At 43.1% G+C, this 26,994-nt stretch overlaps 2 protein-coding genes across 4 annotated transcripts in view; both read right to left on the bottom strand.

Annotated features, from left to right (window-relative positions):
- Positions 1 to 8,755: 8,755 nt before the first annotated feature.
- ENTPD4 (ectonucleoside triphosphate diphosphohydrolase 4) overlaps positions 8,756 to 26,994 on the bottom strand; it is a 36,481-nt gene continuing 18,242 nt past the window's right edge. For 2 of the 3 annotated variants that reach the window (XM_011219142.3, XM_034661258.1), the window contains 7 exons: positions 23,574 to 23,633; positions 22,931 to 23,085; positions 20,691 to 20,857; positions 16,077 to 16,401; positions 14,029 to 14,114; positions 12,967 to 13,128; positions 8,756 to 11,807 (listed from right to left, as the gene is read on the bottom strand). In XM_011219142.3, the coding sequence (XP_011217444.1) occupies positions 11,579 to 11,807; positions 12,967 to 13,128; positions 14,029 to 14,114; positions 16,077 to 16,401; positions 20,691 to 20,857; positions 22,931 to 23,085; positions 23,574 to 23,633 (1,184 nt within the window). In that variant the 3' untranslated portion in view covers positions 8,756 to 11,578. The remainder of the gene's footprint in view (positions 11,808 to 12,966; positions 13,129 to 14,028; positions 14,115 to 16,076; positions 16,402 to 20,690; positions 20,858 to 22,930; positions 23,086 to 23,573; positions 23,634 to 26,994) is intronic. The other variant, XM_002914787.4, reaches the window with a different exon arrangement.
- Positions 19,629 to 20,682, bottom strand: LOC105235619 (ubiquinol-cytochrome-c reductase complex assembly factor 2-like). The gene has a single exon (XM_034661259.1). The coding sequence runs from the start codon at positions 20,128 to 20,130 to the stop codon at positions 19,741 to 19,743; it is 390 nt and encodes a 129-aa protein (XP_034517150.1). The 5' UTR covers positions 20,131 to 20,682; the 3' UTR covers positions 19,629 to 19,740.

Raw genomic sequence — 26,994 nt, 5'->3', positions numbered from 1 at the left:
TTCGTTGTTATCCTTTTTTACTACTTAGCTTATTAAGTTTTTTCCTGCCTTTCTAACGTATACATTTTGAGGCTGTAAATGTTCTTCTTAAGCAGATCATTAGCCACACCCAGCAAGTTTTTAGATGTAGTATTTCATTAATGGTCAGCTCTAATTATTCTCTAATTCTCAGTATGGTTTCTTCTTCGGTACACAGATTGCTTAGAAATGTGTTTTACTTTTTCAAATATTAAGAGTTTAAAAATTATCTTTTGTTATTAATTTCTGACATAAAGATATTGTGGTCAGAAAATGTGGCCAGTATGAAATGAATTGCTCAAAATTTGCTAAGCTTAAATTTTGTAAATGTTCCACATGGGCTTGAAAAGTGTGTGTTCTATAAACGTTCATGTATTAAGTTTGCTTGGCGTGTTATTCAAGCTCAGTAAACTGATTTTTACTGCTTAATCTACTAATAAATAGGAAAAGTGTTAAAATCTCCAATAGTGAATTTGCCCATTTCTCACACTGGATTCTCTACATTTGTCCAATTAACCATGTCATCTCAAGAACCATTTCTTCCTAGAAGATACTTAACAAATGATCCCCCACTGTTGTGGGTTAAGTTCTGTCCCCCAAAAAGATTTGATGAGGTCCTAACACCAGGACCTGTGAACCTGACCTTGTTTGGAAATCAGGTCTTGGCAGATGGAATGGACTTAAAATGAGATTGTACTGGATTAGGGTAGGCCCTAAATGATGAGTGTCCTTGTAAGGAGAGATAAGAAACACAGAAGAGACCCAGAGAAGAAGGCCATGTGAAGATGGAGGCAGGGCCGGAGTGATGCTGTCACGGCCAAGGGCACCAAGGCTTTCAGGCAAACCCTGGAAGCTGGGAAGAGGTGAGGAGGGATCCTTCTCCAGAGCCTTGGTGAAGAGCGTGGGCTTTCAGCCTCCAGAACCATGAGAGTACATTTCTGTTGTTTTAAGCCACCCAATTTTGTGGTGATTTGTTGGGGCAGCCACTGGAATCTTATGTACCTGCTATTCCAATGGGTTGACCTGAAGTGGATTTCTTGCTAGCCTGCCGCTCACACCTCGCCGGCACAGCTCAGAACTCCTCTGTGCAGGAGTGCAGGCTGAGCCTGTCATGCTCAAGCTCAGCTCTCCAGGTCTTCTCAGGCCAAGCTCTGCTCTGGGGAGCAAGCAGTGCGAACTACCTGGTCACATTATCACTTCTCTTTGGTTCCCCATGATGGTGGAGTCCAAGTGAGAGCCTGGAAGCCTTCATATTTACTATCGCTATCAATCACCTTGTACAATTCACACAACATTTCTGGGTTTCCACCGATAACATGAGCATTTTTAGGTTGGGATTATGTTGCAAAGGCCACATTGCTTCTTCAGTAGGGTAGTTCAGGTTCTCACAGGGAGCAAGAGAGCGCGGGAGTTAGAGCAGCCACTAGGTGGCGACATCTCTTTCCGTAGCTGGTCCGCAGGCAGACTCCATCCCTGACCAGAGGCTGCCAGGCACCTGCCACTCAGGCCCCTGGTCGGGCTCTCAGGGGAAACTTTCCAGATGGGATGGCTGAAGCTGCGCCTGGAAACTTACATCCAGGAAAAATGGTGGATCTGATACTTGATCGTTGACTGATTTGATGGAGAGAGAGCGTGATAAGAAATCAAATAGAATGTTTCCAGGTTTCTGGTCTGAGTTACCAACTGGTGAGAGAAAGGGGGTATGGAGGAGGAGGGGTTCATATTTGGACATGAGTTTCAGGATCCTGTGGGACACCTAAGTAATGTCTGGAAGGAAACAGAAATCAGGGTCTGTAACTCTCAAGAGAAGTCTGGAAGGAAATACAAGGCAGAGGATGGGATCTTGGAGGCAGGATGTTTTCTTAAAATAAGCCCCAGCATAGTGTAGGGTCTAGAGTAGGGGCTGGAAAACTACTGCCCATGGGAAGAATTGGCCTACCACTGCTCTTTGTGAAGGGGAAAAAAAAAGTTTTATTGGAAGAAAGCGACACCCATTCATTTACATATGGTTTATCACCCATTTCACACTACAAAAGCAGTGAAGTAAGTTTTGGCCAGAAGTCGTATGGTCCGCAAAGCTGAAGTATTTACTAGCTGGCCCTTTGGTGAAAAATTTTGCTGACTCCTGGTCTAGAACAGCACTTCTCCACCTTCACTGTGCATTACGAATGACCTGGAGACCTTGTAAAACGAAAGGTCTGGTTCAGGAGGTCTGAGACCAGCCCTGAGTGGGCATGTCTATCAGGCTTCTGTAATATTGATGCCACTGGTCCCAGGGCCGTGCTTTGAGAAGGGCCTAAAGCAGTGCTGTCCAATAAAAATGTAAGTGCACAAGTCACTGAAGTTTCTAATGTCCATATTAAAAAAGTAAAAATAGGTGGCAATAATCTTTTATTTAATTCAATATAGCCAAAATAGTATCACATCTTTTATAACCAATAAAAACAAATTGAGATATTTTACTTAATTTTTTGTGCTGAGTCTTTGAAACCTGGTGTGTATTTTGCACGATAACCCATCTCAACTAGGACTGGCCACACTGCAATGCCATACTGGCCAGTGTAGCTCTCAAGCAGACAGGAACCAGGCTGCCAGATTCCAAATCCCAAGCCCCCATCTTACTAGCTGTGTAGCTATGGGTAAGTTATGTAACCTCTCCATGTCGCTTTCTCCACCTATAAAATGGGCGTCCTAAACGCACCTCCTCATGATGTCTTCAGGAGCATGTAAATTCATAACGTGTTTAAACAGCCTGCCAGGCACATTGTAGACCACTGTTATGCGGCTGGGATGATTCTGTACAGGAAGGAGACTGAGCCCTGCTTCCTGCCTCACGCCCGGGGGGCAGAAGGTGGAGTTAAGAATATTCCTCAGTTCTCAGCCCACAGTTACCTCCTCCCACAAGAATCTCTTTTTCTTTCATTCCACAATTATTTATTGAGCCTTTACTGTGTATCAGATCCTGGGTCAGGCACTGGGGATAGAACACTGAAATGAACACAGAAACCCTCAGTGCCCATGGATTACATTCTAGTAGAGAGCTTCACAGTGAACATAATGAATGTAGAGTATGCTAGAAGGTGGTACCATGGGGGGAAAATGATAGAAGGATGGAAAGTGCTGGGGGGAGGAAGTAGCATCAGTTGTAAGTAGGTAGCCGGTGGGCCTTCTTGGGGCAGCAAGTCATTGAAGGTCCCAAGGCCAGTGGGGCTGGAGTAGAGTGAGTCGGGCAGAGAAATTAGAGGTGGTCAGAGAGGGGTGCAGCTGGGGGAAGCACACTCTGTATGCTCATAGACCATTACAAAAATTTCGGTTCTTCCTTTGAGTGACGTAGACAGCGAACTGGTTGGATGCTGCTGAACAAGAGTCATTACCTGAATGAAGTTTTTCAAGGCTGCCACGCTGAAGGGACGGGATGGGATTAGAGTAACCAACCATCCCTGTTGGCCCTGAACTGAGGCTTCACTGGGGCGTCAGGCTCTCAGGACTAAAACCAGGAAAGACCTGAGCAAACAGGTGTGGTTGGTCAGCCGAAAACAGAGACCAGTTTTATCCTCTGTCCTCCTGCCATAACCAATCTGTGTCCTCAAAACATCCATTTTAATGTTCAAGAGATGCCCAGAGGTGTGTATCTCACACCCGCATGACACAGTGTTGTGTGCCATAATTACGTAACGGCATCATGCTACAAATCCCGTTTCTTTGTTAAGTGTTCAACACTATTTTTAAGATCCACCCATGTTGCTGTACTTGCTTGTAACAGCCGCATAGTAGTCTACTGTAGGCACCTGCCACTTACTGATCCAAGAGCGTGCTTGCCTCCAGCCACGGCATCTTGAGAAGCACTGCCGAGAGCATCCCTCTGTAGCCGCCCTACGGCGCCCAGTAGAAATTTCTCCAGGGAGCACTGGCCCTTGGACATAGGCACAGCCAAGTTTTAAAGTGCCTCCAGTTCACTTTCTAGAGTGCCTGCAGCGGTTTACCTTACTACCAGCAATACAGAAGTGACTGTCCCCACATCACTGCTGACGCTTAAAGTTTGGCATTCGAGGGGCTCTTTATTTTCATTTGCATTTCTCTGGCTCCTTCATTGATCTCTTCTTGTTAACCAGTTGGGCCTGCCCTTCTGTGAGCCACCTATTGAGACCCATAGCCCACTTTTCTTCTTCCTTTTTCTTGTTGATTTGCAAGAAACCTTATAAATATATATTAATCCCTTGTCAATTTTAGTCACTGCAAATACCTTCTCGGTCTGCCATCTGTTAGCTATGACTATGGTGGCTGTTGAACAGAAATCCTTACTTCTGGTGTTTCTTTTTCTTTCTTTCCTTTTTTTTAAGATTTTTGAGAGAGTGAGAGCCTGGGTGGGAGAGTCTGAGAGGGAGAGAGCACCAGCAGGGGAGGGGCAGAGGAAGAGGGAGAAGTAGACTCCCTGCTGAGCAGAGAACCTGATGCAGGGCTTGATCCCAGGACCCTGAGATCATGACTTGAGCCAAAGGCAGATGCTTAACCTACTGAGCCACCCAGGTGCCCCTCTTCTGATATTTCCTTATTCATCCTTTCTCCCTTACATTTGGTGGTTTAGGAGGTGGGGGGGGGGTTAAAAAGTGACTGACTTTTAAGGGTAGAGTAAAAAAAATGCTGAAGTTATGCTTAGAGTAAGATCAATATACAGAAATTATTTCCTCTAAGCTGGCTTTGGAAAACATCCATCTTTTACTTTGCCCCTACTCACTTCTACCTGATTCTGAGGTTTCTTTCTCTCTTCAGGACTGAATGGGTTAAGAAGAAAGGAAGCCACTTGAAGTAACTTTGATTTTCCTAAGTTTTTGTAAACAGAGCTCTAAAAGGCACCGCTCCCTTAGCGAGCTTCTTCGAGCTGGGAGGAGGAAGCGGAGGGGTCGCTGAGAGGCCTGGAGCCCGTGTCCCCCTGCGAATCATGCCGAGTGCAGGGCTAAACCTGCACTAAGCTCAGTGATCCTGAAAGAAGCAGACAGACGGAGAATGAATGATTTGTAAAAAGATCTGCTTCACAAACCCTAAGAACCTAAAGTGGTGATGTGACAAAGAAACCAGATTTTGATTAGTACAAATATTTAGGAAGAACTATATGCTACAAAGTATTTCTTCACCGGCTTAGTTATAAATATAAAAATACAGGAAGTAAACACATCGTGACCCCACGTGCAAGGAGCTTCAGGGCCAGCAGACACACTGACGATCCACAGAAGGTTGAAAGTGATTTAGACATGTAATTGAACAGAATGGAGAAAGGCCAGGAAATTCCAGAAAATCCTCTTGTGCTGCCATGACCGAATTAAAAACTTCATAAGGCTAAGTAGAACCCATTAAATATTTACGTGTCTCCATCTTTTTGAATTTTAGATCTAGGTAATAAATAAAGCTTGTGCTGGTGGAAAAGCTGGCATTTTAGGAGAAAGTGTGGGGTGTGGTTCTTGGAGTTGAAGCTGTGAAATCACAGGCAGAAAGCATGATTCATCTTTCCAAAGTTGCCCACTTCAAACCCTGAGAACCATGGAGGCCAAAAAAGGTGAAAGGTGCTATCAAAACTACCAATTATAAGCCTGTGAGAATGGCCAGAAGAGCCGGCCTGGGTGCTTTCTAGAAATAATATAGTGAAAGAGTTCATCCCACACGGGGAATGAGCAGGAAACTCTTTGTTTTCTGATGGCCTGGCCACAGACCAACTCTACCCCCTTCTCCATTTTCCAGGAGAAAAAAAAAGTCTCCTTTTCCATTTAGTTGAGTATATGTATTTAGACAAGATGCCGGTCTTTTGTGACCATCACCATTATCTTCTGTGAGGAGCCTTTGGTATTTTTCTCAGGGCAGAAATCCTTCTGAAGGTTGGGTTTTCTTGTTTAGGCTTCTTATTTGGGTCTCTGACACACAACAGGCTGTTGACAGAAATGTTTAAGTGGCCATGAAGTCTGGAGCCCAGAGGTAATTCACCTGCCAAACAGGATCAAGGGTGAAAGGCAAAGGTGCCCCGTCTGGGCTGTGGAAGGGCTTAGTCCGTCTTAATGGACGTATTCAAGACGGAGGCAACACCGCACCGGGCAGGAGGAACGAACAGCTTGTGAAGAACAAATGAAAATGCCTCAACAGGTCACCTCTCCTTTTGTTCCGAGGAGGTGAGGTGGCCCAGTGAGGCCGTTGGGCTCTCAGACAAGGTGGGGCTGGGAGGACACTTCAAGGTATTTGGTTTCATGCAGACGCTGATGCTCCAGGCAAATGGCCCAATCTGCCATGTGGGCCTTTGGGATAAAAGGACACTCCTTTGTCCTCTGGTGACCTTTCCGTAAGACGAGAGTCTGACTGTAATACAGATGACGTTTGTGTCTTTGCTCCCAGACCAGTGTGAGTGTCAAAACCTGTGCAAACCATTAGCATTTCAGGATCTCAAAAAAAAAAAAGAGCTACTGGTGCACTCCAGATTCATGGGACAAATGGAAACAGGTGACAGACTGACAAAAATCCCAAACCACTGCCTTTCAGCCCTGGTAACATGGGTGGTCGTCGGAAACAGGTACTTACTTCTCTTCAATCAAGTGGAGTAAAACTGAAGACATCTTTACGTGCTTAACTATTTCGTGTATTTACCCTCAGGCCCAAAGACCTACATTTACTATACTACCTCAGAAATTATTTCAGTCTGTTCTCTTTCAACATTATCATCCCATTCCTCCTGCCTTCCGAGCCCCGTGACTCTGTGCTCACCTGGCACTCCCATTTTGCTCTGCTGGTCCCTCAGCCCTTCCCAGACATATTTCTTAGGCTCTTCTTTTTTTAATAGCTGGTCTCTTTCCTCTCCATCTGTCTCTATCATCTGTTTTTTGGGTTATGCCTCACGCCCATTCCCCCCCCCCCACTCCAGGGAAAACCTCTATTTTATATATTCTCAAGTAGCTGAAAGAGAGTTGTAGTTTCTAATAGTTACTACTAACAAGAGGAAGATTCACATTTCTCTGGAAGTAAGCCAGTGACTTTAAGCCTAGCTCTAACTGCAGAATTGTGTAATATAAAGTTAGCATTGTAATTGCTCTTTGTAAGAACAAATGCATAAAAGTTGGTTAATTTCAGTTTTTGGGCTATATTCATAGTTCACAGGTATCCTAAAATGATAACCCTACCAACAGTTGTCTCCCATGGCATTTACTGTTGTCACATGGGTGGATATTACACCTCGGTAAATATTTCTCCTTGGGTAATGCTTGGCTTTTGTGCTGCAGGACACAGAGAACCTTCCCTCCAGAACCCAGACAGCAGGGCTTCATTATGTGCACATAAATATAGCAAGTGTGTGAAGTCAGACTCAGACGATTTATTTTACTGAATTTCGATTCAAGTTCAACTAAGCATTCTAACAGGTAACCAGATTCGAACAGCAGAGAAAAATCTATTTCAGTCATAAGAAAGCAAGCTCACACAAAGTCTATGGGCCAGCAGATGAGCTTTGATTTTATTGGCTCTCGACTCCCATTGTATGTAAGTGTGGCAACATGAGGTGGCCGAACATGGAAAATGATATGACACCACAATACCCCAAAGATAATTATTCTTACCTTGGATGGAAAACATCATTTAAATTTAAAAAAACCCAAACATTTAGAAGTTCTCCCTTAGTTTTTATAATTCCTAACTGTAAAATATCATCTCAGTAACAGAACAAAGAATTCTCCTAGGGTTGGTCACATCATTCATTAATGAACAGGAAAATCAGTATCATAAAAAACAAAACACCAAAGTAGAAATAAATAACGAAATAATTTATGTGTGTACGTAGTTTTGCTGCATTGCACATAACCACACAAAATCCTAAAGCTGATTTTTTTTAAAAGCTTAGAAAACACATTTGCCTTTTTGAGTTTCTTGCTAAGTGACACATGCTTCTTCTAAAGGAAACTATGCAGGCCTGATATTTAAAATTTAAATATCTGTCAATCTAGAGCTTGCCTACCTGAGTGCACAGGTATGTGGACAATGGGAGGTCAAGGAGCGACCTTCCCAGGCTCTGGGGTGGGGGTGGGGGAGCAGGCCTAGCCGCAGGCAGCCTCTCCAGCTTATCCCCAGGCCTAATGCTAGCAGTTCAGTGTGAAAATATGCAAAAAGCACTGGTACAAATGGGTATGTTTGTCCTTTTACTGTGATGACCTTCAATGGACTATAAAATCTTTGTTAGTGTCCTCGGGAGGTTTAGAAAGAAGCATTGCACAGTGGGATCCTCTATCACAATTCCAGCAAGGTTCAACATAAAGCACTTTTCTTCCACAAGGCTCTTAGCAAGCTTCCACTGGTCCAATTTCTTTTGTTTCCTATTCCAAGTATTCCCAGTTCCCTGCCTTCTTGGCCAGCCCTTAATTGATAGGAATTCTTCTCCTGAATTAAGCTCCTCCCACACTTGCCTCGCAGCCTGGCCCTCCCTAGCATCAGAAAGACCCATGTGCAATCCTCTCAAGAACACAGCCCTCTCAGCATCACACAGTGGGCCCACTTGAACAGCACTTTTTAAATCTGTGGGGTAGGGCATGTTTGCCAGCTTATGAGAAAACATCTTGAAAATAATCTAAAGGGTCGGGGGGGGGGGGGGCGCCTGGGGGGCTCAGTCTGTTAAGCGTCTGCCTTCGGCTCAGGTCATGATTCCAGCCTGTGTCGGGCTCCCTGCTCAGCAGAGAGCCTGCTTCTTCCTCTCCCTCTGCCTGCCACTCTGCCTACTTGTGCTCTCTATCTCTGTGTCAAATAAATAAATAAAATCTTAAAAAAGAAAAAAAAGAAAAAAGAATCTAAAGGGAAAAATAAAGAAGTGGAATTCTGGCGCATACTCAAATATTTTAAGATTAAAGTTTGGTCTCTTCTCTCGCCCGTCTTTCCATGCCCACAAACAGTAACTAGCTTCCTGAATTAAGAGAATGCTAATACATATTCTTTCTTGAATGGAGCTGTTTGTGCAGGGGTCAGTGGACATCTTAAAGGGACGTTTGCTTGTAAAGGGACTTTTAGTAAATATTTCAGGCTCTACAGGTCACATATAGTCTCTGTTGCATAGTCCTCCTTTTTTTTCTTTAACAACCCTTTCAAAACTGAAAAACGACTCGCAGCTCAAGAGTCTTCTAGATTTTCCCTGTAGCCAACAGTTTGCCAAAGAGTTCTTTGGCAGGAGAACACGGGCACTTAACTATGTAAAGTATAAGGCTGTTTGGGCCTCGGAACCCTGCTTTGGGGATTTCTTTTGGACAGTGAGGTAGGTCCTTGCCGAGGAATCCTTAGACCAGTACAGCAGAACTCCTATTTGTCTCGATTCTGCTCCCCGAATGGTACAGACCTGGACCAAACTAGCACCCTTTATTTAAAAGGTGGCTACTTACGGTAGGAAGTCTTAATTAAGGCCCATTTAAATCTGGGCCTAAGCTGGCTAATCCTTGCCTTGTTTTAAAGGCAAAATCACATACTCCAGGTGCCTGAGAAGTTTCATTTCCAGGTTACTTACTACCCCCAATGGTTGGCAGTAGAAAAGCTCAAGTGTAAACACACTTCCTCTTCACCACTGATGCCACCCAGTCTAGAGAACAAGCCCCGTCCGAGGATTCAAGGGGAAGCATGCCAGCTCACTCTACTCCTGGGGTATCTAAAACGCAGCTCATCTGTGGCTGGGTCTTGATAAGGAACAGTGTTTACTAGGAACCAAGCCCTTCAAGAGCTGGAGACCAGTGTTTGGAAGCTGGATCTTCCACAGGGACATTTACCTCTCTCCTCTCTAACACAAGAGCACACATCAGAGGCTGTACCACTACCGAGCTCCTCCAACCTTCTGGATATCCGAGAGACAAAGATTCTGCCAATCACTTTCTGTTAGAATGTTCACTTTGAAGAGCAGAGAAAGAGAATTTGCCTTTCTTTTATATATTTGTGGTCTTTTCAAGTCATCAATACACTTATGATGTATGCCCTGTTTTAAATAGTTAATAAACAAGATAAAAATCCAATTTTTTAAGTAAAAGAAGGGCTTCAAGATCTGAATCCTTTCTCTAATGAATGATGTCTGGAGAAGCAGCAGTTGGTTCTCAAAATACACATTTGCTACCAACCAGATGAATGTAACTGTTCTGGGATTAAGAAACAGCATGCGTGCACACACACACTCACAAAAAGAACTTCATCTAAAAAAACTAGGTATGAGAATTCCCAAAGCCTCTAAACTAAATGAACAGGTGAAAAACAATCGATCTCACATAAGCCAATCCAGTTGCTCTCTTTAGGTTTTTGTTTAAAATGTTGAACTTGTTCTCTCAAAATGTGAGTTTAATTCTTCTATTAAAGTCAGACCCTTCTCTTAGTTTGGATTTATAGTGACATTACACCCATAGCCTCAACCACGACTGTAAGAAAGATAACCGGTCAAATTAAGTGTGGGGTCTCCAAGATAAAACTGCTGAGACCATTTTTCATTAAGGAGGGGAACAGCGACTTGAAGTTGGAAGAAACTGGAGCGCAATTAGACCAGCAAAAACGTACCACTAAGAAACGCTGACGTGTCTGCCTGTCAATAGGCACTAGCTCTAGTTCCAATGACATCGAAACCAGTGAAACTTGATGGATTTTCCAATTCACTCAAAGACAATATTTTTGGGCTGCTGAAAGGTGGACTGAGAAACTCATTACCTGTGGTCAGGACAGACAGTGGTAATGGGGATTTTTCTACATAAAAAGAAATGAAACAATAAATTCTGACATGTGTGTTTTTAAAAGAAAGAGCGCTGCATTCTCATTCTCTTTACCATTTCTCTCTCACACACACACTGACACAAACATCTCACGCACAAAAAAACATGTCACACATTCTCTCACACACATATTCACACATTCTCTCACTCACATATTCTCTCTCACATTCATTCTTTCACACCTACATTCTCTCTTTTACACACACATACACACACACACACACACACACACTGCTCTAGTCATTATTTCACATCTTCCAGGACTATCGATTTAAAAAATAGTTACCTCCTTGTGCCTATATTTCTATCTTGGATCTGAATGGTTTTGATTTTTTAAGCCTACAAAGAAAACATACAGTGACAGGCCTGAACAATAAATAAAAACTACACATCACCCCGTGCAGGTCGGAGCTTTTGAGATAGCCAAAAAGAGGACTATGATTCAGCCAGTCGGGTTCTGGTTCTCAGAAGGCATCACTCGTCAGCGCTACCTCCTCTGATGGAACACAGGTTTGCCACTCCCTCCAATATCAAAGTGCATCTGTTTAAAATTTAACGTACCTCCAAGGACAACGGAAAATCTTAATAGCTATCCTATGCAGCAAGAGCGCAGTGATTCTCCTGTCTCCCTGCTCCTCCATTGAAAGCTGTAGACAGACGGCTACACGCACTACTTCCGGGACAGCAGAGCTTACAAACAATGGATTTTCTTTTTGTTTCAAGGAATAAAAAGGGAAAGAAAAAACAACACCAAATGAGAATAAAGAGGAGAAACCCTGAGGCAAAAATGGCTTTTCCTTCGGACAGTCTCCCTGGGCTCACAGGCTCCCGGCCATCTTCTGGGCCGGAAGGCCCTCCTCCAGCCAGAGCGCGGCGGCGGAAGTGCCACGCAGCGTCCGCCTGTGAATGCGCCGGAGCCGCAGCAGGTAGAGCAGGATGGACAGCACGACCACCAGGAAGCAGCCCGAGAACAGGTAGTGATTGTAGACGAAAGAGAAGCCCCGCCAGTGCGCGTGACTGGCCCGGAAGGTCTCCTGCTGGATATCTCTGCCCACACGGAAACAAAAGCAAACAGCGCGGTAAGAGAACGGGACTCACCGGGCAAGCGGCGCGACGCAACGTGCGCAGGACCTGGGCCGCAGGGAGCTGGTCTAGGACTCGGCGCTGCAGACAGAAACTGGCACCGCCGTCTCTGCCACTCCGCTTCCTCACCTCTACGGTGGAGGCCACGTGGCCTCACAGAGGCTGGTTGTAAGTACTAACAAGAGAGCACGTGACAGTGCACTCGTGAGTCCGCAGCCCTTACCGTCACTGTCACACGGGCAACAACAATCAGAGAAATGTAAAAGAATGGTGACAGTTTCACTAGCCCGTGGACGCCAGTGTGGAATGAGAGCACCGGTCTGTGAGCAGCAATACCCACCACTCACAATGGTTGCAGGTAACCCAGCTCAACGGACTGCTGGGACATGCTCAATTACATGAAGGGGGGAAAACCCCAAAAGCGGATTCCTCGTTTATCAGTGCCCCAGGGTTCTTACTGGGGTCAGCGGACAGCCAGGTCTGTGAACGTGAATGGGGAAAAGGTCCATCTTTATCGGCCAATCTCTGACTGGCATTTCCACTAACCATGAATGCAGACAACCAACTACCGTAGTGTCAGCAGTACTTGTGACTTTGATCGTGGGGAAGCTCGAAGATCTTTTAGATCACACTGTGGTGGTTTGCAGATGCCTCAAAATATCGACACACGTCACTGTACTGAAATTAAAGAAGTACTAGCTCCGCTGCCAGATTGGTTATTTCATGTGTTAACAAAAAAGAACACATCTTACTATATTACAGACATGTTTTCTGTATTATTTTGATAAATATATTTCAATATGGTGGTTTCCTCTGTATCCTATGTTATTTATTTTATACCTTAAGAACAATATTTTGAGGAGGAGTCCAAAGCCATAAAGGTAAAGAACCCCAGAATTAGTCCTTCTGTGCAGGGGTTAGGGAAAGACACTTGAGAATAATCAAACACTTTTGTGCTGCATGTGATGGGATGGGTGGGGAAAACCAAAGTCAAACTTTGGTCTATAGTCCAGCCCACGGCCAGCGCGCACCCCAAACACCCGCAAACCACAGCTGCTATGCTGTGTCGTAATGCAGAAAAGCCTATTCTGTTTGATTCTTGTTACCAAATTCATAGCCATACCTTAAGGGTAAAAAACGGGTCCTGTAAAGGATTGCTCCGAGCGTCCACTGAACCTCCTTGTCATAAACTTGTAAGGCTGTCTTTAAATTTTTATAGTTGACAGGAAACGAAAAGCCCCTGTGGAACACCTCGAACATCCAGGCCGATTTGAAGCACTGATACCTACAAACACCAAGCACAAACATAGGTGGGATTCATTTACTTGTCCAAATAAACCGTTCTCCGAGACGGCCTTCCCCCGCGGCCACAGTGGCTGCAAAGGGCTCACTAGGCCAGCACCCTGAGCAGCTAAACCAACCGTGTGCACTTCCAGTTGATCAACTTGGTTTGTACCCCTTGTCCCACAACCCGAAACAGTTCACCTGCCAAAACTGGTTAACGCATGAAACTTGGTCTCAGTGTGATTTTATATCTTGCCATGACAGATTTTTTTCCTCAGGCCTTCCATCATTTACTCTCTGACAAATATGGAGCAAGTTCCAACTTCTTTGGACCTCAGTTTCTTTATTATAAAATGAGAAGGCAGAAGGGTCCTTTTCAGCTCTGATATTCTGTGATTCTAAATATTCATCAGAGGCTTACTTATTGCAAAGTGCTAAGTTAGTAATGAGACATAGCAAATAAGATGGCCCATGTAGTTAAATGACTTATAACGACAGGATTTTTAAAAAGCAACAAATAATTATGAAATAAGGCAGAATCTGATAAATGCCACTAAGGAGACATAATGTGTGCTCTGGAGACCGAGAGAGAGAGATGGAGTCTCTTGAATGGGCAGAGAGAGACTCGAAAGGGACAGCATCTGACCTGACTCTGAGGTCTGGCCAGGACTTCAACAAGCAAGGGGTGAACAGGGGAACTCCAGGTGGAAGGAAGAGCAAAACTGAGTAAAAAACTGTCAGATGTGTTTGGACACAAGTCTCTGTTGTCCCATTTGAAAGGACCCCTGGGTAGATGAGGAGAAACAGCGATTGAGGAGGATGCAAAAGTAGGATGGGGCAGGCACAGCAAGCCAGGCTGTGGCTCTCGAAACCGCGTGGGCTCAGCCCCCCCACTGCTTACTTTAGCCTGTGGAGGTCAGCATGGGAGGCGTAGAGTCCTCGGTCAAAGCGTTCCCGCAAGATTGACCACTTTGTTGCACAGTAGTCCTGGAAGAAATTTCACCCCAAATAAATCACTGGCAAAGATTTAATGGTTTCTTCATTTTAAAAAGAGTTTACCGAATTCCTATTTGTGACAAACCGATCCTTCCAGTTAGGCGACACAGCTTAATTTCTATGTGTAACATGAAGACAAGATGCACAAGCTTCCAGCAAATACTTACCGATGAGCAAAGACAGTGCCTGGTCTGTCTTCGAATACTACTTATTGTTATACAGAATTTCACTGCCCACGACCAACCTCTTCAAAACTGCTTAAGCTTCCCCCTGCGTGACTGCCTGTGACAGGCATAAACTTTTGGAAAAATTAAGTGGTACTTTATTTCAGAGTGGGTACCTATGTCTGTGCTCCACGGTGCAAGGCTCTGGGAACAGTAACATGATTCCAAAAGGCCTGTCTTAGGAGAAGGAAAAGAGATGCCATCTTTTCCTGAAGTTATTTGTAATAATATTAATAGCTAACATTTATTGAGCACTAAGTGCCTTTTCTGAACGTAATACTTAAAGCCATTCCTTGGCATGGCTAGGATTCCAACCTCTAGTTCAAGGATGAAGAAACTGAGGCTCTGCGAGATGGTGAAACGTGCCACAGGGAACACAGAACAGCACTCGGTCGGGGGTGAGAGGCAAGGACAGGTATTTAGGGCAGAGGAAACACTGTGAACAAAGACGAGAAGGGAGGTAGCTTAGATGCCAGGGAAACAAAGAGCTGTCCGCAGTGATGAGAGGAAGGGTGTGCTAGGTGGGGAGAGGAGGCTCCTGGGGGGGGATGACATTCGAAAGCATTTGCAATTTATCCTGGTACAAAAAGAAGCCGCTGAAGACTGTAAAAAAGGAAAGGAGACTGCACTTGTATCTTCGATAGAACTCTCCGGGAGTGGCGTGAGGGATGAATGATGAAGGGAGACCAGAGGCAAGAAGACCAACTGGAAGGCTCGTGCAGGTGACAGCCGCAGGCCTCACTAGGGCAGTGAGAGCAAGACAGAGAGTGGGTAAGGCTTTCAGAAATGATTATGCATAAAGCAATGTGCTTGTTGACTGATTATGGGGTGCGTGCACCGAGGTGGGAATGAATGGCAGGGAGAAGTCTAGAACTCCTGAGCTTTGGAAGGTGTACTGGATGGCCATTAACCCAGACAACATCACAGAACAAGGGGAATAGAGAGAGAACGGCGGGTTTGTTTTGGGACATGAAATCTAGTAGGCAGGTGTCAGGACTGGAGCCTCTTTTTTTTTTTTAAGAATTTATTTATTTTTTGAGGGAGAGAGAGAGTGTGAGAGAGCACAAGCAGGGGGAGCGGCAGAGGGAGAGGGAGAAGCAAGCTCCCTGCTAAGGAGGGAGCCCGATACAGGGCTCGATCCCAGAGTCCTGGGATCATGACCTGAGCCAAAGGCAGACGCTTAACCGACTGAGCCACCCAGGCGCCCCTGGAGCCTCTTCTTGATGGGCAGTAGCAGTGACCCATTAGCATGGATGAGACCATCTAAGAGCCTGAAGTCCAAGGGCTGAAGGTGGAAGTTGGGCATCACCCAGGGTTGGTCAGGGGAACCCTTGAAAGAGCCTAAGCAACTGTCAGAAAGGCAAGGGCCAACAAGAGAACAGGGGTCCTGGCAGCTAAGGGACAGGAAGGCTGCCAGGAGTGTGGCCAGATCATGGCTAATTACCCAGAAGTATACAAATCTGCCATCTGAAAGCCACTGATGATCAGAGCGGTTCATGGAGTGGTGGGCCGAAGTCAGCTCACCGGGGACTTCCGATTCCTGCTGGGACTATGTCTCTTGCTCAACCAAGGGAACAGGATCCCCAACAGGGTGTACTATACCCTCCCGTCCTCCACCTTCCCCTTCTCTTGACCCAGGCCTCTCAAAGTGCAGGAGGGACAGAAGCTGCCACTGTCCACACCAGTCTCTCAAAAGCATGCGGGGGAAGAGCGTTCCTTTGAAGGTTACCTTTGCAGCTTTAGTAAAAGTAGCAGCATTGTAATCCCCCCCCATTCGTAACACATCTTCAGTGCAATAGTAGAACTCCGAAAAGCCATAGAATTCACTGTTCTGGAAGTGAATCGGGGGCTGGTAGACCCCGTTGAGGGAGGTCTGTGTCTCATTCGTTTTATTCATGAAAGGCTGGATGGTCTCTCGACACAGGTCAAAGTCTCCTGTTCCCCGGAGGTACATGGTCTGTCCGTTTTGCTGGATTTCATCTTTAATGTCTAGGGGTAAGCAGGGGTCCAGGTACGGAGTATGAGGAGCCAGACCAGTCTGTTTCCCCAGGAGCCTACAGAACAAAGAGAAACTTGATTTGAGGCTGACAGAAAACCGTGTTTTGAAGAAGTAGCTGCAAGTCAGTGTTTCTCAAGACATTCTGTGGACCGCGAGCTCTGCGAGGTGTTCTGTGGGAATGACAAAGGGTTCTGGGATCATGAGGTTAGGGAAAGAGGTTTTTGAGTAAATCTCTCGGAGATTTACTATCCATCCACATGTGTGTACAGCGGACACTGCAACAGGGTCCAGTGAAACAGCTACCTCGTCAGATGACCAGTGCTTTCCGTACCCTGGAACGTGACCTGGCACTCTCAGCCCAAGCTGTGGTTCCTACGCATCTCTCAGTTTCAAGTTCACTGCAGCTGAATGCCCAGCAACTGCCTTGTTTCCAATCCTGTTCTGACACTAGAGCTTGTGGGTTTCAGTATACGGAGATGAAATGTGACTGTGGAAAGAAGTCACTGGCCCCATCTAAGCCAGGCTCCATGCCTTAGATAAGGGCAAGGTGCTTGAAAACTGCTGTCAAATTCAGTATTAGAAAGGTCTAAAAAAATGGGGGAAATCGAGAAGAACTGGTATCAAATTGCTTCACAAATGTCTGTTAAGCCCTTGGTAGTCTTTAAAGAAGCCAAAATGACCCTGAGATGAGCAGGTGCAGTGCACGCCGGAGCTATGACGGGTGTAGCCCAAGAAAGGACCTCCGTCCGGAGCAAAGACGGGCAGGTGAATACCTTACAAAATGCCTGCAGGCTGATTCTATTTTGGACTCTCTGTTTTAATGGATTTTTAAAAATTAGTCAACTATCGATTCCAATTGCTGCAGGTAAGAGAGTTTCTATTGTAATACAAGGTTCTAAGAAGTCCCATGGAAAAGAAATCTTAACTGTCTGCTGAAATGCACTGCGCTTATAACTGACTCCCTGATGCAGTTTCTCTGCACTAAGATCTGTCATCCCACTGCATGTACTCCCCGCTAAGCAACCGAGGAACAGAAAAGAGCTCACAACAACTAGGCTTACGTTAGTTAGTGTCTGATACCGTGATATCATGTGGGCCTAAAAGGTGTTTAAATATTACTATCAGTCACTCAATGGACAAGTTGTTTATTCCTAAGATCAAGGCAACTCAAAATGCACCTGAATGTAATAAATTAAAGTCTTTGCCATTAATTAAAAATGTCTTATTTTTAAAACTCAGTTGCTACTGATGGCAAAGAGATAACTATGCATTTTAAGGTTCAATTCATGACGTGTGTAAAAAATGAAGACTAATGTTTACAATTACTATAAAAGTCCAAGATGGGGAGCCTGGGTGGCTCAGTCAGTTAAGCATCCAACTCCTGATTTCAGCTCAGGTCATGATCTCAGGGTTGTGAGATCCAGCCCCGCATCAGGCCCCACTCAGTGCAGAGTCTGCTTGAGAGTCTCTCTCCTTCTGCCCCTCCCCCTGCTCACATGCACTCGCTCTCTCAAAAATACATAAATAAAATCTTAAAAAAAAAAGTCCAAGACTAGTCAAATGTACTTCAACACTACTGTTTTTAGTTGCCCTACATCTAAATTAAGAAGGACCACTGAACTGTCCATTATAAAGTTTCTTGACATTGAAACCAATTAGTAAAAATTAGCATTGCAGGTGTTTCTCCAAAGTTCTAATTGAATCAACACAAAATATTTCTATTTAAGACTATTATAAAAAATAATTATACCAAAATGTACTATATAATATACCACATTTAAAAGAAGCTATGGAACTACCATTCTCTTAACTAATACCATTCAATGAATGTCCGGAGCAGAAAAAGAACCAAGTTTTTTTTGCTCTTCCTATTCACGTATGTGAATTTCTGGACAATGTGGTACTGAATGGCTCTGCTTGGTCTTTCTTAAAGTTCAGGCCTCCACAGGTTTATTAAGATTAATTTGATCAAGGAACTATATACTATCACTTATCTCTATGAATTGGGATTTTTCCCCCCTCAAAACTGATCATCAAAACAAAGAAAACTAAACACAGTAATTAATAGGATATTTTATATAACCCCAGATTTCAGATATTCATCCAAACAGCTTTGCTTTTCTTATGGACCAATTTCAAATAAATAATTGCTAAATACTTAAACTTATAAATTTAAACTGATTAAAGTGTTGCTTTTAGGGACACCTGGGTGGCTCAGGTCATGATCCCAGGGTCCTGGGATTGAGTCCCGTGTCAGGCTCTTTGCTCGGTGGGGAGTCTGCTTCTCCCTCTGCCTGCTCTGCCTGCCTCTCCCACTGCTTGTACTCTCTCTCTCTCTGACAAATAAACACCCAATGAAGACATACAAATGGCTAACAGACACATGAAAAAATGTTCAAAATCATTAGCCATCAGGGAAATTCAAATCAAAAACCACACTGAGATACCACCTTACGCCAGTTAGAATGGCAAAGATAGACAAGGCAAGAAACAACAATTGTTGGAGAGGATGTGGAGAAAGGGGATCCCTCCTACATTGTTGGTGGGAATGCAAGTTGGTACAGCCACTCTGGAAAACAGTGTGGAGGTCCCTTAAAAAGTTAAAAATTGAACTACCCTATGACCCAGCCATTGCACTACTGGGTGTTTACCCCAAAGATACAGACGTAGTAAAGAGAAGGGCCATATGCACCCCAATGTTCATAGCTGCATTGTCCACAATAGCCAAATCATGGAAGGAGCCGAGATGCCCTTCAACAGATGACTGGATTAAGAAGCTGTGGTCCATATATACAATGGAATATTACTCAGCTATCAGAAAGAACGAATTCTCAACATTTGCTGCAACATGGACGGCACTGGAGGAGATAATGCTAAGTGAAATAAGTCAAGCAGAGAAAGACAATTATCATATGATTTCTCTCATCTATGGAACATAAGAACTAGGAGGATCGGTAGGGGAAGAAAGGGATAAAGAAAAGGGGGGTAATCAGAAGGGGGAATGAAACATGAGAGACTATGGACTATGAGAAACAAACTGAAGACTTCAGAGGGGAGGGGGTGGGGGAATGGGATAGACTGGTGATGGGTAGTAAGGAGGGCACGTATTGCATGGTGCACTGGGTGTTATACGCAACTAATGAAGCATCAAACTTTACATCGGAATCTGGGGATGCTGTATGGTGATTAACACAATATAATAAAATAAAATTAAAAAAAAAAAAAATAAATGTTAATCTCATCTAAAAAAAAAAAAAAATCTTAAAAAAAAAAGTGCTTTTATTTGTTTATTTATTTGTATATATTTCTGTAGCAGAATTTTTTGTAAACTCAGTTTTTTTGGGTAAAAATCAGGACAGTTTTATTTATGATGACAAGGTATAAGACTCCATGCTTAGATGCATGGGCAAGATAAGGCCTGAGCCCAGGCCTTCTGCTTCTCCTGGGTATTCCTGGGGGCAAACTTCTCCTGCAATGTCTTCCACATGCCTTTATTCATTTCCTTAAGCTCTTCCAAGGTGTCTGTGGACAGGATCAGCTTGTACTCTTCCATGTCTCTGGGACGAGGGTACTTGTGTTTGTAATAGTTTGAATGGAGTCGTGCTAAGCTCTCATACATCTGAACACAGGCCTTAGGCTCTGGAACCTGGGTATTCTCTCCCTCCTGAAAGGCCTGTGTTACTTGCTGCCACAGGTAAGCGCCCAAGTCCCAGCCCCGTTTGCGCTCATCCACTGGCCAGTCCTCCCAGAGCTTAAGGAAATCCTGGTAGTAGCTGGTTGCCATTTTGGGCTGCCCATAAACTCATTTTTAAAAGTTTCACTGCTAAAAATGTTTAAAAGCACTAACTTAGACTTCTAGATCACTTCTTTCTCTTGAATAATTTCTCTCTCTATGGTCTTATCCACTAAATGACTGCACAGGCTAGTTTTCCAGAACACCACCGGAATATCACATAATTCACTTCCCTCATCACTTACTGACAGTTTGCTCGTCACTTACTGCAGGCCTCCAGGACATCTGCAGTGGCCCAGGTGCTGAGTTTCCCAAGGACTGTGCAATATGAAACACACTACCCAGGGCTCAGAACTATTTCAACACATTAACAGTGAAAGTCTAATCCAGGGAGGTATGAGTCTGAGAGATCTTCCTTCGGAGCCTGGAAGGATTCAGGGCCAAAGCTAGGATCCTGCTGTTCTCTCATTTCTCAGCTGACAGGGGAGTCAAAAGCTGACGGTGTGGATATACTTCTCCTGCTTGAGGTCTCCCTGCTTTGCCTGGATACGTTTTCTATGAGAAGAGCTCTAGGTTTGAAAGTGAATGCTGAGAAGTGCAAGGTGCTTTACCTGTTCTTTTGAACTGTGCTGGCAAATATTCGGTCTTCATATCTCTGTCGAGCAGCATTGCCACCAAACCCAAGAAATGTGGCCACATAGACTCGGTACACATGCTCAGTTTGGTGAACATCACATCCCAAGTTAAATTCAGCTAACAAGTTCTTAGCTACTTCTTCCTGCAAGACAAGGATAAAAAAACTTTAATATTTTAAGCAATACAAAAACAATTACCCCCTGTGAAAAAGAAGGATCTAAAAAGATTCTCATCTAAAAGCAGCAAAAATTTCTGCTTCTGCATTTCCCAAGGACCCTTCTAAGCATCCTCCAAATTCAATATGACAATTCTGACATAAGAAATTCCAGATGTGATGCACATCTGTGATACTGTTGCTTTTTGTAAAGGGAAGTTAGCAATATAGTTCATATCCTCCGATCTAGTAAACCTACTTATGGAAGCCTATGCTTTAGAAATAATTCTAAACATCGAAAAGTCTCTACATACAAAGATGACCTCTCTGTTCTGTGAGAGAAAAAAACTGAGATCTAAATCTACACTGTGGGATGCCTGAGTGGCTCAGTCGTTAAGTGTCTGCCTTAAGTGTCCCAGGGTCCTGGGATCGAGCCCTGCGTTGGGCTCCCTGTTTAGCCCAGAGTCTGCTTCTCCCTCTCCCTCTGCTCCTCCCCCCTGCTCCTGCACGCTCTCTCTCATAAATAAAATGTTTGAAAAAAAATTTTTTTAAAGATAAAAAAAGTAGGGGCGCCTGGGTGGCACAGCGGTTAAGCGTCTGCCTTCGGCTCAGGGCGTGATCCCGGTATTATGGGATCGAGCCCCACATCAGGCTCCTCTGCTATGAGCCTGCTTCTTCCTCTCCCACTCCCCCTGCTTGTGTTCCCTCTCTCGCTGGCGCTGTCTATCTCTGTCGAATAAATAAAAAAAAAAATTAAAAAAAAAATCTTAGATAAAAAAAGTAAATCTACAACTCCAAGGAAGATTTAGTTAATTATGGTAATCAATAGTTTATGGAGAAACATGCTTATGCACTGTTAAACAAGGGACACAAAATTGTATAAACAATAAGATTACAACAACCATATTTGAAAAAAAAGAACTATAAATATGGAAAAATAAATGAAAAGAAATACACCAAAATGCTAACAATGATTTTTTTGGATGATGTACCCATGGAAAAGTTTTAACCCTGATTTTTCAGTATTTTTTCCAAATTCACTTTCTATGTATCTTTTACTTTGTCTTGAGGGGGAAAACATGACTATTAACAAAAAACGTAAGAGTTTCTAGAAGCATGCCTGGGCGAGAAGCAGGATACGCAAATTGTAATATTTGAATTTACAAAGCATCTTTGTAAAGAGCGTGATACATATACCAATTCAGTGAGTGAACACTGGGTGGCTGGCAGTATGTCAGAGATATTATATGCCCTATCTCATTTCAGCTTTCTAAAAACCCTGTGAGAGGTGCCTGCATTCATTTACAGATGAAGAACCTAGCTCAAAGAAGCTAAGTGACCTGCGCTTAACGTCACACAACTAGTGAGCCAGCATGACAATGGAGGCCAGACTTTTTTAATCACTACACCCTGCTAGGGGAAAGTGTAGGAAACTAGGCTTTGGTAGTAATTTATAGCTGGGTGAAAACAGAGTCAGAAAGACACGTAGCACTTCAGGAACACATGTGGAAACCTTTCTGGTGCTCTTTATACAAGGCTGCCTGGCCTACTGGGAAAATACAGGCAGTGACTGTGAGCTCTGAGAGGCATGGGAGAAAACAGAGGAAACCCTAAGTTCAGAAATGTGCAAGCAGTGCACACAAACCTCAATCCTTTCTAGGAAAGTCAAAAGCTGTCTGAGCCTTAAAAGAAACTGCAGTACATTCCCCAAATATAACTTCAGAAATATGATGCCATTACATTAAGTTTTACAGTATCTGTTGAAAAGGAAGTGACTGAAGAGAAAAGAGAAACAAAAATTCAAGCATGTGACTAAAATTTATACCAAACAAAAACTCTCAGTTCAGAAAACAAACCAGCTGACTTCAATGAACAAACACAAACAGCTTAGCGGAGGTTTGCGTGGCTTCCTCCTGACTCCGTTCTCGACTGGGTTGGGAAGGTAGGGCCTCAGCAAGCATAGTAAAGATGTGTTCAGACTCAGAAAACAAAACAAAAATGGATGGAGACATGTTAAAGGAAAACCAAACCAAACAGAAGAAAATTTGTATGGATAGTAACCTGCTGTGAGGAGGCAAAGCTTACAGTTTTGGGAACTTCGTACGCTATCTGAGTTGACACGCCTCCCATGTCCAGAATACCGGCTGTCCTTTTACGGAGAATAGCTTCCCTGCTTTCGCTACCAGGAATGTTGACCTCCACAACGGCCTCCTCATCTGCAAAGAACAGGAAACAGCCATTGGAACAGAACCAGTCTGGAGAAGGGGATCTTCTGATGAGTTTTCTTGTTTTTCTGGCACTTTCACGCCCATCGGGGCAAACTCAGCCTACTCCTCCCACCTAAAACCAAGTTCATGGTGGGAAAAAGCAGCTCCTCACTCTACACACTTAGCTGTCACAAATCTTTGCTCCTGGGGCACCTGGGTGGCTCGGTTGGTTAAGCATCTGCCTTCGGCTCAGGTCATGATCCCATGGTCCTGGGATTGAGTCCAACATCGGACTCCCTGCTCAGCAGGGAATCTGCTTCTTCCTCTCCCTCTGCCCCCTGCTCATGCTCTCTATCTCAAATAAATAAATAAATAAAATCTTTAAAACAAAACAAAACAAAACAAAACCAAGACTTAGCTCCTTTTTCATCCTTTGGGAGTAGAGAGAACAGCCATCATTTCCAGTCAGACACGTTGGTTGGAAACATGATACTTACCATCCTCAATATGTTCGAATCGTCCAAGGACAAAATTAATGCCAATCCAAGCATATACACCTATAGACATTTCACAGGGGGAAGAGAAGGATAAAATTTTAAGATACTTTGTACAACTCTTATCAACACAGTTAGTGCAAACAACTCATTTACTTTACTCCCTGACAAACTGTGGACGCATTATTTGAAATAATGCATTCCTACTGATGTATTTTATATTTTCCTAGTGGCTTTCCAAGAACTCCCAACTTTAAAATTTATAGTTTCCTATCATTTACATAAATAAAAATAGAATTCCCTCAGTGCCAGCTTTCATTTGAAATTGTTCTGAAATACTGGAGTTTTTACTTTATGGAGTTAAACCTATCAACTGCAAGGTTGAAAAAACAAATTAACTCTGACTCTTCCAGTTCCTTCATCTCTTGCTTTCACTCAGTTGCCGAGCCTCATTCCCCTTTTACAACATTTCCTCTATCCAGTCTTTACCCACTTTCATTTCCACCTTGATTTAAGCTGTCACGAGACCTAGTCAATCTTCCTGCCCTTCTGCACTCCAACCCACGATATTCTCTGCTACTGGCCTGACCTCCAGAACAAAGGCCAAACTCCACAGCCTGACAATCCAAGACCTCTCCAACTTGTTTTTATTGAACAAATTGGACATGTAACATCGTATAAGTTTAAGGTGTACACTGTGTTACTTTGATAGGTCTATCCACTGTAGTATGATTGCCCTTATAGTGATACCACATTACATAGAGTACAGTATTACTGTCTATACTCATTATACTGCCCATTAGAACTCAATGGCTTATTTATTACTTGTTCTAAGCTTGCACCCTTAAACACTATCAATCTTACCCCCCCCATTCCCTGATAACCACCATTTTATTGTTTTTTTAATAGGTCTGACCTTTTCAGATTCCACAAGTAAGTGACTTCAAACGGTACTATCTTTTCTCTGTTGGTCTTATCTCACTTAGGATAATGTGCTCAAGGTGTGCCCATCTCGTCACTAGCGGCAGGATATCCTCCTTTCTCATGGCTTAATAATATTCCTTGTGTATATGTACTACATTTTTTTTAACCATTTATCCATTGATGGGGATCTGGATTGTTTCTCTATCTTGGTTCTTATAATGCTTCAATAAACATAGGAGTGCAAATGTCCTGCTGAAATCCTGTTTTTGTTCTCTTTGGGTATATACCCAGAAATGGAATAACTGGACTGAATGGTACACCTATTTCCAATTTTTTGAGGAACCTCCATTGTTTTCTATAGTGCCTGGACCGATTTACATTCCCACCTACAATGTATAAGGCCTTTCCACCACATTCTTGCCAGCACCTGCTATCTTCTCTTCTCGATGACAGCCATTCTAACAGGTATGAGATAAAATCTCACTGTGGTTTTGATTTGCATTTCCTTGATGATTAGTGGAGCTGAGCTTCTTTTTATGTGCCGTTGGCCATTTTGATGTCTTTGGAAAATGTCTGGTTTTTTTAAAGATTTATTTAAGAGAGAGTGAGCAAGCGTGGGGGGAGGGGGAAAGGGAGAATCTCAAGCAGACTCCCTGCTGAGCACAGAGCCCAATGTGGGGCTCGATCTCATGACCCTGCGATCAAGACCTGAGCTGACTGAGCCACCCAGACACCCCATGTCTATTTAGTTTTTAATCAAATTGTTTCTTAATTTTTTTAAGTCGTATGAGATCTTTATATATTTTGGATATTAACCCCTTATACAACATACAGCTTACAAAAATTTTCTCCCATTCTGTAGGCTGTTTTTTCATTTTGTTATTTCTTTTACTGTGCAGAAGCTTTTGAATTTGACATAGTCCTATTTGTTGGTTTTTGCTTTTGTTATTTGTGCTGCTGGTGTCATGCCTAAAAAAATCATTGTCATGACTAATATTGATGAGTTTCCTCCCTAGATTTTCTTTTAAGAGTTTACGGTATCAGGTCTTATGTTTACTCTCTGATCCTTTTTGAATTAGTTTTTGCAAGTGATGGGAGTTAGGGGTCCCGTTTCACTGTTTAGCATGTGTTTCTTCGGTTTTCCCAGCACCATTTGTTGAAGAGACTATCCTTCCCCCATTGGGTGTCCTTGTCTCCCTTGTTGAGTATTAGTTGGTGATATATGCTGCGATTTAATTCTAGCTCTCTATTCTGTTCCACTGGTTGATGTGTCCTTTTTTGTGCCAGTACCATGTTGTTTTTATTAACATTGCTTTGTAGAATGGTTTGAAATTGAAGCATGATACCTCCAGCTTTGTCCTTTTTCCTCAGGATTGTTTTGGCTATTAGGGGTCTTTTGTGATTCCACACAAATTTTAGGATTGTTTCTTCTATGTCTATGAAGAATGCTTCTGGTATTTTGATGGGGATTGCATTAAATCTGTAGATGGCTTTGAGTAGTATGGCAATTTTAACAAAATTAATTCTTCTGGTCCATGAACATGGGTTGTCTTTCAATTGTCTTCTTCCATTCCTTTCAGTCAAGTCTTGTAGTTTTTATTGTAAAGATCTTCCACTTCCTTGGTTAAGTTCATTCTTATTTTATTGTTTTTGATGCCACTGTGAATGAGCTAATTATCTTTATTTCTTTTTCAGATGCTTCATCATTAGTGTACAGGAATGCAACTGATTTCTGTATGTTGGTTTTGTATCTTACCACTTTATTGAAACTGTTGATTAATTAAATGATTGACAGCTTTTTTTACTGACTCTAGGATTTTCTATACATAAGATTACATTATCAGTAGATAATGACAATTTTACTTTTTCCTTTCTGATCTGGATGCCTTTTGTCTTGCCTAATAACTCTAGCTAAGACTTCCAGTACCATATTGAATAGGAGTGATGAAAGCAAAGCAGGCATCCTTATCTTATTCCTGCTCTTAAATGCTTTCAATTTCTCTCCATTGAATCTAATGTTAGTTGTGAGTTTGTTATATATGGCTTTTATTATGTTGAGGTATGTTTCTTCTACACCCACTCTGTTAAGGATTTTTAACATGAAAGGATGTTATATTTTGTCAAGTGCTTTTTCTATGATTTTTTTTGAGATGATCACATGATTTTTATTTTATGTCGTCCACTCTGATCTTTATTATTTCCTTCCTTCTGCTAACTTTGGGCTTCATTTGTTCTTCTAGTTCCTTGAGGTATAATGTTACTTTAATTGAGATCTAACTTCTTAATTTATGCTTTTATTGCTATAAATTTTCTTCTTAGAACCGCTCTTGCTACATTCTGCAATATTTGCTACGTTCTATTTCCATTTTCATTTGTTTTGAGATAATTTTTTAATTTCCTTTTGAATTCTTCTTTGACCCACTGGCTTAGAAGTGTGCTATTTAATTTCCACATATTTGTAGATTTTCTCACCTTCCTCTTGATTTCTAGTTTCATTCCA

Source organism: Ailuropoda melanoleuca, chromosome 5 (assembly GCF_002007445.2).
Source record: "Ailuropoda melanoleuca isolate Jingjing chromosome 5, ASM200744v2, whole genome shotgun sequence".
Classification (NCBI taxonomy): Eukaryota; Metazoa; Chordata; class Mammalia; order Carnivora; family Ursidae; genus Ailuropoda; species Ailuropoda melanoleuca.
Note: the sequence above shows the minus strand (reverse complement) of the source record. Positions and strands in the feature narration are given on the sequence as shown.